The sequence below is a fragment of the Tyto alba genome, unplaced genomic scaffold, assembly GCF_018691265.1.
Source record: "Tyto alba isolate M040663 unplaced genomic scaffold, T.alba_DEE_v4.0 Super-Scaffold_42, whole genome shotgun sequence".
Classification (NCBI taxonomy): Eukaryota; Metazoa; Chordata; class Aves; order Strigiformes; family Tytonidae; genus Tyto; species Tyto alba.
In genome coordinates this window covers 31,410,425-31,419,101 of record NW_024881318.1, presented here as the reverse complement: position 1 = coordinate 31,419,101, position 8,677 = coordinate 31,410,425, and the positions used below count along the sequence as shown (strand labels likewise).

The following is an 8,677-nucleotide window of genomic DNA, read 5'->3' as shown; positions in this document are numbered from 1 at the left end:
CAGCATGTGTAGCACTGATGAGAACGCCAGGCTTTCCCCACAAATCTGCTCCTGCGCCCTGCTATGCAACACGTGTCCAGAGCCTACAAAGGTTGCTCAGCCTTCTGCACGGTGAGAACAGTCCTTGGAGCCGGACATGTGAGTTCCCGGTAACCGTGGTATCAGTCCCACCAGACTCCTCAGGGAGAGAAAAATACAACACATTAGTAAACCTGTGGAGGACCAAAACTGTAGGCTGTGAAGGCTCTCTGCCACCAGGGTTTACAAATATTGAAATGCAGCAGCAACTCTGATTCAGTTAGGGCCTTGAAGCTGTGCATTTGGTTCTCAGAACAGGATCCTGGGAAGACAGCGTACAGGAAAAGGACATGTTAACACCTCAGTGATGGAAAACACCCCACTGGAGAAAGGCTTTGGATGGACCAGGGGGCAAGCAGAGCGTGTTCAGTGGCCAGCAGAAGGCAGAGGCACACGGGTGCCCGGTAACACCGAGGATGCAAAGCCAGAGCGAAAACCACCCAGGGCAGAAAATAAAAGGAGACAAGAACTGCCACACGAGCAGTGCTGACAGACAGCCTTCCGAAAAAAAAAAAAAAAAAAAAGAAAAAAGAAAAAAGACGCGGTGGTCTGGCATTGAGAAGGGTGGAGGAGTTTCACCTGAAAATCCGCGCCGAAACACGGCGGGGGGGGGGGGGGGGGGGGGGGCTGAGCCGGGAGGAGAGAAAACAGGGGCACGGCGAAGCGGTTTGCGCCGCACACGCGAGCAAGCAAGCGCAACGCTTACGCGTTTTCGAAGAAGAAGAAGGAGAAGAAGGAGAAGAAGGAGAAGGAGAAGAAGGAGAAGAAGGAGAAGAAGGAGAAGAAGGAGAAGAAGGAGAAGAAGAAGAAAATATTAGATAACGCCAGACGGGGGGATGGGCACGCCCGCGGCTGGGAGCGCCGCCGGCGAGGCTGCGAGCGGCTGGGGCGCGGCTCGGCGCAGGCCTAAGGCCGCTGAGGACCGGCAGCCCGTACCGTGCCCCCCCGCCCACTCGCGATAACAAACCGCCGTGACAGCCCCCAGCCCACGCCCCGCCCCGGGAAGCGGCGTCGGCGCCGTGCGGCGCGCCGTGCCTTCCTTCCGGCCGCCATCTCGCTCGCCTCCGCGTGCTGAGCCCGGTGCCGCGGCCCTCGCCTTTCCCTCCGCTCCGGCGCCGCCGCTTCTGCCCCGGGAAGGTGCAAAGGAGGCGGCGGGGGGTGAGGGGGGTGGGTGTCGTGGGGTGTTGGGGGGCTGCGAGTGGGTGGTTGGTGTGGCGGTGGCTGAGGGCAGGCGGCTATGGGGTGGGCCTTGATGGGGGAGGCTCCGCGGCGCTGCGCTGGAGCCGACCGCTTCCCGCCGTGGGTGCGTGGTGTGGGGGGCGGCTGCGGAGCCCCCTGCCCGCCCTGCGCCGGGCCGGGCGCCGCCTGACCCGCCTTCCGTGGGCGCTCTGGTTACTTCTGCAGATGAAAGAAACGATCATGAACCAAGAAAAGCTCGCCAAGCTGCAGGCCCAAGTGCGCATCGGTGGCAAGGTAGGAGCCGCCCGGCTGCGTGTCCCTGCGCGCACACTAGGCCGAAGGTGCGGGTGGGGGTCCTAAAAACTGGAGTGAGGGGCAGCCGTCGGTGCTCTCAGATTGTTTTGGCTGTCCTCGGGGGAAGCTGCGGTGGTGTGGGGATCTTTAGAGTCGGTTCTGTAGAAGCAGTATGTAGTAGCTGAACCTTCTGCCTTTTCTGTTTGGATCTCTTATGTTACAGCTTGTATTCTTGTGTGGGCTGTTTTAGGAGGTGTGCGGGATTGGAAGTGAGTAGACATTACAGTAAGTGAGCTTGGGTGTAGTTTTCATACCAGATTGTAGAGGGTTATGTGCCAGACTCTTGTCAGATATCCTTAAGATGCCCATGGCTATTTTTTTTTTTTTCCTTCTAGGACAAAGTTTGAAAATCAGTACTTGTCATGCTCGTGTAATTGTAGACTAACATGCTCAAAGACTTTATTTTGTTATGCCACCTGAGTATACGTAGCTCTGTTATTACTTATAATCTGAAAGTAAAAAAGTATGTTTAACGTAGTCACATGGTAGTAAATATTTTAATCGGTGTCAATTTTTAAGGCAAGAATTTGTTAGTAATTTTTTTGTATCCAAGGAAGTGTGCACACAACATTTTAGAGTAAAACTATTCAAGAGAACTTTTATTGACAGTTTCCAAGAAGCTTTCATTCCTGTGTTGAATTTTTTTTTCCCCTTTAGCTGTAAAATTAGGCAGTCTTAAATCAGAGTTAATGTAGTAATTAACTGACCTGGTGATTTTGCTTATTCTGTGTATGGATTACTGGATAAGCAGAGAATGACTGTATTGCTGACTGTGTGCATGTTACTAGTGTGTGTTTATTGACTACAAAGGCTTTTAATGTTTGTCACGTAAGAGCAGCCATTCAGGTTACAGCTCTTTACAGGTCTCTGGTCAATATAGATCTTTTGGAGCCATTAAGCAAAGTTTAGAATATGCTGGTGGTGCTGTCATTCAGGTTTAAAATTGGCCTGTGAAATACTTTGAATGCCTGAACTTGACTTCAATTTTTTTTTATAACTGGAAATTATTACTGGGATTCTTCATGGCATTGTCACCATATAAGTTGAGATGGGTGTGGAGGAGGCAAAGAAGAAAGAGTCACTTCTTGTGAGAAAAGGTTGTACACTGCCTCTGCTGGAGGATTTTCACGGTGTTGTGAGGCTGCAGATCTTACAAATAAGCTACATATATTTAGGTGGAGGGCTGTGATAGTACTTTATTATACGAAATTTGAGTTTTTTGGGTAGAATATAGCTACAGCTAAATGTCATGGCTCTTCTTCCAAATCTTTTTAGAGTGGCAGATGAGTCAGTACTATTCCACTGGTGGCCAGCTGTACCCACTCCTCTTTAATAAAAAGGTAGAGAGGTGTGAACAGCATGTCTCAGCATGATTAGGATAGAATTTGCTTAGTAAAAACCTGTAATCTTTAGAAGGTTGAATCTGTGGAGATGAAAGCAGCCGCTGTTCATTTAAATTAAACTTGGATTGTCTCAAGTTTTATATCTATGTTTAATGAGTAAAAAGGAGGTACATGTTCCTATCCAGCCTTTGATTCAAGACATTTTTTGAAATTTATTGGAAGGTCTTTTGTCTAGATAGAGTTAACATATGCCTTATGTGGCTCAATTCCTGGGTAGTCAAGGTACTAAAATAAAGCCATTTATACTATTTTAGTAGTTTTCAAATTGCTGTGTGTGCTTACCTGACAGTAGCAGAGAATGAATATCAGGCTTTCTAGACAAATCACTAAACTTCTGAGGTGTATTAGTTTCGTGTGAATTTGCCATTATCATTCCTCATTGTTTGTAATTGGATTAAATTAGAGGCTTTATTGTCCAGCCAGTTTTCTAACTTCTACCAGTTAACTCAGAAAGGCATTGCAGCTGTTTATACGGCTGGGCGACATGACATTCTCTTACTGCTAGTATGTGGTAGATGGGCAACTGGAGTAGGAGGACTTAGATTAGTAATTAGAGTATGTCAAAAAGGAGCTTGGTTTCACCTATTCGTAGACATTTTATGTCAGATTTTACTGAAGACTTATGATTGTGCAATGAAGTATAGAACAGTGCTTTTTGTGTTTTTGTAGGTATAGATACCTTCTAACATGGGACAGTTATTTCCCTAGAGAAATGTAGAGCTATGTATCTGTAGGAGAACAAAACCTTTCTTTGTTTTGCTTTCTAAACAAGGGTCATCTGGAATACTATGTAGAAGTATTTTTTTACACATATTTATAAAATATTTTGGGAAAACAAGTGTTCTGCAAATACGTAAGTCCATCAGATGGGAAATACTCAATTTTTATTCTAAATAGGTATACTGAGTTTTCTCATTCGTCAATGATGTGTTGATAACTTTATGGCTTCTGAGTATTATCAAAATTTCACTACAACTTGAGAGAGATGATCTGAGGAAAAACTCATCAGCTACAGAAATTAGCTAAAACTATGCTCATTCTTCAGTTTTATGCCCATGATAACAGACAAGGGTAAATTTGCAATTTTTTTTTTTTTTTAAGATGCTGCAGAATCCTTATAAGAAATGTGGAGTAAATGTTACCTGGTACACTGCTTCTAGACCAGGCTTTTGCCAGGAAAGGTTGGACCAGAGGATCCCTAAGGTCCCTTCCAACCTGATATTCTATGATTCTAAAGTCTTGCGCTTCTCACAGAGGTGCAAAGCTTGCCTGATAGCAAGGGAGAAACTGCTGCAGTGCAGTTGGAGGGTTGGGGGTTGGGGTTGTATGCACGGCAATACAGAAGTAGAACTTCATACGTTAAATTGATTTGTAGATGTCTGCAGAGTAGTTACACGGCCCTGAGGATTAGAGTTTGTGAAGAACTAAAGTATTTGTAACTTTTTTTTTGCGAAGGGAACTGCCCGCAGAAAGAAGAAGGTTGTCCACAGAACAGCTACAGCAGATGACAAGAAACTTCAGTTTTCGTTGAAGAAGCTGGGAGTCAACAATATTTCTGGAATTGAAGAGGTAATTGATTCAAATGAAAGAGTAGTTTTTTGTATAGGAATAGAAACTGTATCAAAATCAATTTATTGATAAATGACATCCTAAACTTGTTTGTAAATTATTAGTAGGTCTTTATTGAGCTTGAAGAACTTTTTTCAATTTAATGGGAAATAAGTCTTGCAAAGGTGCTTCAAATACTGGATTTTTTTCTTGCAGGTAAACATGTTTACCAACCAAGGAACAGTCATTCACTTCAATAACCCTAAAGTTCAGGCATCTCTGGCTGCTAACACTTTCACTATTACCGGCCATGCTGAGACAAAGCAGCTGACAGAAATGCTTCCTAGCATCTTAAATCAGCTCGGAGCTGACAGTCTGACCAGCCTGAGGAGATTGGCAGAAGCCCTACCCAAGCAGTGTAAGTTGAAACTTAAATGCATTTCACGCTGACAGCTGACATGAGGCTTACTTGTATAGCAGCAGATAAATTCAGTTCACTCTTGCTGTCTGCAAGCATATTATAAAATGCTTATAAAGAAATGGAACTCTTAGATCTTATTTACAGCTCAAATCCAATGATGAGTATAACTGCGTAGAGCAGAGCCATCTGTTAATGTATCTTGCAGCTGGTCTAGGACTGGGAAGCAGTAGCCAGGCTTGATTTTGTGGTAGCTTCTTGATTGGGCTACCATAGTTTGACATACGTTGTTCATTAAAGCTAGGTAGATGAGTTACTCTGAAAGAGTTAGATTTTAAAAAGATAAACTTTGAGTATGTCTGTTTTGATACTTTGAATGGAAATGTATGTAATGGGGAAAGGGACTTGAGGACAGACATCTTGCAATTGCTTTGCTGCCTCACAGGTGTGGTGAAGATATTTCTTGCATGGGCTTTTTGATAGCTAGGGGGGAATTACACAGTATTCAAAAGGAAGTATATTGTAATTTCTGTGTTTTGTAGAGCAGTGTAGAGAACAGGACTGGAATGAGCATTAAGCTAGATACACCAACTTCCTACTCCATCTTTAAATTGGTAAAAGAACATGAACACTTGTTCTTCCTAAAACTGTGTGGGAAAAGTAGAGGAAGGAATTAAGTTTGTGGTGTTTGGAAAAGGTACTGCTACTATAGGGTGAGAATTAGGAGTGAAAGACAAGCTTGCTGACACTGGGAACGTTCCTTGTGTCCTGCATGTACCGTCTTCCTGCTTTTCTGAAATATCTTAAGCGCATTCCTTCCAAGTTGTGGAACATCCTAAACATGGAGAAAATGGGAGAAGCATAGCATTGTGTCCAGCTTCTGGTAGCTCTAAACTTGATAGTTACATTTTTTTCTTCCTATGCTTTGCTGCCAGCAAGACCGCCACTATTCCTAAAGTTGATGATACTTTCCACTAAAAAAATCCTCCTAGAAGTAGTCTTCAGGATGTGGGGTAAACTGCTTCTTTCCCCATGGAGCTCAGGTCCGTCCTTTCTGATGTTGCCTTTGTGGCTTCCTTGTGGTAGTAGTAGGCCTTAAAAGAAAAAAAACCTGGAGGGATTTAAAATGATCCCTATCTCATAACAAGGTGGGTATATTCTGGAAAAGCTAAGTTGTGAAGTTTTAATATTAAGGAAGTTTGTTTAAAAGTGCTTGCTTTGTATGACCTAGTAAATGACTGTTTCTTTCCACTTTGGGTGCATGCCAGAGTAGTTGCACAAAACTTTCGATTCAGCATTGTCTGCTAGATTTGGAAGCCTGACATCTAAGAGCAAAGTGTCTGATGATTGCATTTGCAGCTGATAAAGTAAACTTAGTCTGGTCTTGGGGATGAAAGAGAATGCAGTCAATTTAGGAAGAAATAATATGGTTTGCTTTTAAAGTGTCATATTTGTCACTAAGATGCACTTAAGCTGTAACAATTTTCTGCTGTTAGAAAACAAAAGGAAGGTTAGTGGTCACCTTGTCCCAAGGTCTTTAGACCAAAGTTTATGCACTCACCTGTTCCGGTTCTCTAGAAATGAGGATAAAATTCTAGTATGAACCCATCTCTTTCCTCATGTGTTTCTTGAAAACTGAGAAGGATTAATTAGGATAGAACTGAAGTGATAGAGAGTATGAGACAGCTTACCCTTGGTAGTACAGCTAAGAATAGCAGTAAAAGTAGTGGCACAGGCACCAAGGGACCTGAGATACCTATTCTTAGCATTATACTGCTGCAGTTCAACAGGTGCTCATTGGTCTGCTATGATGGACATGGGTAAGTCTCACTAGGTTTGGCAAATAAAATGGGAATGGTTAAGAAATTACTGAGTCAGCAGAGATGTGATCCAGAATATGTGGTTACCTCAACCACTGCAGTGTAAAATTGTGCATCCAGTCCCATATTCTTCTGACTTTGCTAGGGAACAATAACATCTTCAAGTACCTCTTCACCCACTGCGCTGTTTGAACATTATCAGTAACAAAGGGAATGTGAACTTCCTACGTCAGTTGAAGGTTTTTATTCAGCAGGGGAACTTGATAAAACATTGCAGTTTAGCTCTGAATCTTTGGTTAATGTTTTAAGAAAACAGAAGGCAAAACAGCTAATCAAGATGCCTATGGTGAGTTTGGCTGATTGTCCTTGTTTCGACTGCGATGGAGTTAATTTTCTTCCCAGTGACTGGTGCAGTGTTGTGTTTTGGATTTAGTATGAGAATGATGTTGGTAACACAGTGATCTTTTAGTTGTTGCTAAGTACTGCTTACTCTAAGCTAAGGATGTTTGTTTCCTGTGCTCTGCCAGTGAGGGAGTGCACAAAAAGCTGGGAGGGAGTGTGGCCAGGACAGGTGACCCAAACTAGCCCAAGGGATTTTCCATACCATAGTGTCATGCTCAGTGCATGGACTGGGGGCAGTTGGCCAGGAGGGACAGGTCGCTGCTGAGGCATCAGTCGGTGGTGAGCAACTGCACTGTGCATCACTTGTCTTGTCTTGGGTTTTATTTCCCTCTCTTGTTGTTACATTCCTTTAATTGCAATAGTGGTAATAAAAAAAAATTATATTTTCGTTATTAAACTGTTATCTCAACCCATGGGTCTTACTGGATTCTTCTTCCCATTCCACTGGGAGGTGGAAAGAGTGAGCAGCAGCTGTGTGGTGCTTAGTTGCTGGCTGGGGTTAAACCATGTCACTGATGCTTTTAAACTACTTGCTCTTGCAGCTGTGGATGGAAAAGCACCACTTGCTACTGGTGAAGATGATGATGATGAAGTTCCAGGTAAGAACAAGCATGCCATGGAGGGAAAGGAAACGACTTTTGCTGAGAGATAGCAACTGTAGCATAAGATTAGGCCAAGGATGGTAAGGGTATTGACTAGTCACTTGCTGTCACAGAATTTCTGTGGGCAGATTATTTCATTGTTTTCAGACACTATGAGGGACTTACTGGTTTGAGCTAGCATTTTTGTCCTGTGTAGGAGTAAGAGCTATGGCTAAGATAATTATTTAATACTCAAGGGTGGAAAGAAACTACCTTCTCAGTATCACTTGGCCCAGTTATGAGTATATTTGAAGTTAAACGCTCCTAGAATTATGCTTTATAATGAACCCTCTGAAACTTACTTTACTGAACAAGAAGAATGTACCTTGAAGCTCTTAAGTTATTTAATCTGTATTCTGTAAGCTGAAAGTGTTTCATGTTGTAAGCATTTGATATTAAGTAGAACTTTGGGAGGAGTGGGGGGGGGAAAGTTTGGCAAAGTGGAAGTGAGTCCAACTTTAAATTTACCTTTTTCTAGATCTTGTTGAAAACTTCGATGAAGCTTCGAAGAATGAAGCAAACTGAACTGTCATTTTCTGAAAAAAGTTGAAACTTGAAAAAGCTACATGGAGCTGCTATTTTGTATTGTGACTGCTTTGATTTTTTTTTTTCTGATGGATCTCAAGATCTGTGATATTTGGAAACTCCTTGAACCTGCAGCTCTTTAGTTACTGCTTGTACACAATATTATTTTTGTGGCCTGATTGAACAAACCTGTGCTTTGAAATAAGTCAGCTAATGAATCTCTGCCTAGACATAATTTTTGAGTAACTTGTATACAAGCAAAACCCTATCTTTAATGAACTTTGGCATACAATAAAAATAGAAAAGAAA

At 42.9% G+C, this 8,677-nt stretch overlaps 1 protein-coding gene across 3 annotated transcripts; it reads left to right on the top strand.

Annotated features, from left to right (window-relative positions):
• The first annotated feature begins 1,084 nt into the window (after positions 1-1,084).
• Positions 1,085-8,677, top strand: BTF3 (basic transcription factor 3). Of its 3 annotated transcripts, none has more exons than XM_042804717.1 (6): positions 1,085-1,215; positions 1,483-1,551; positions 4,470-4,583; positions 4,779-4,980; positions 7,745-7,801; positions 8,322-8,677. In XM_042804717.1, exons 2-6 carry the CDS (start codon positions 1,483-1,485, stop codon positions 8,366-8,368), a joined length of 489 nt encoding a protein of 162 aa, XP_042660651.1. In that variant the 5' UTR covers positions 1,085-1,215; the 3' UTR covers positions 8,369-8,677. The 3 variants fall into 3 exon arrangements, with proteins under 3 accessions (XP_042660651.1, XP_042660653.1, XP_042660652.1); XM_042804719.1 differs by having other exon boundaries at positions 1,100-1,245; XM_042804718.1 differs by having other exon boundaries at positions 1,132-1,236.

Bases quoted from the DNA above. Each gene is read 5' to 3' on its own strand.
- BTF3 (XM_042804717.1), top strand. From the start codon at position 1,483: ATGAAAGAAACGATCATGAACCAAGAAAAGCTCGCCAAGCTGCAGGCC. The intron at 4,584-4,778 runs GTAATTGATTCA...TTTTTCTTGCAG, and splicing joins ATATTTCTGGAATTGAAGAG to GTAAACATGTTTACCAACCA. The intron at 7,802-8,321 runs GTAAGAACAAGC...ACCTTTTTCTAG, and splicing joins TGATGATGATGAAGTTCCAG to ATCTTGTTGAAAACTTCGAT.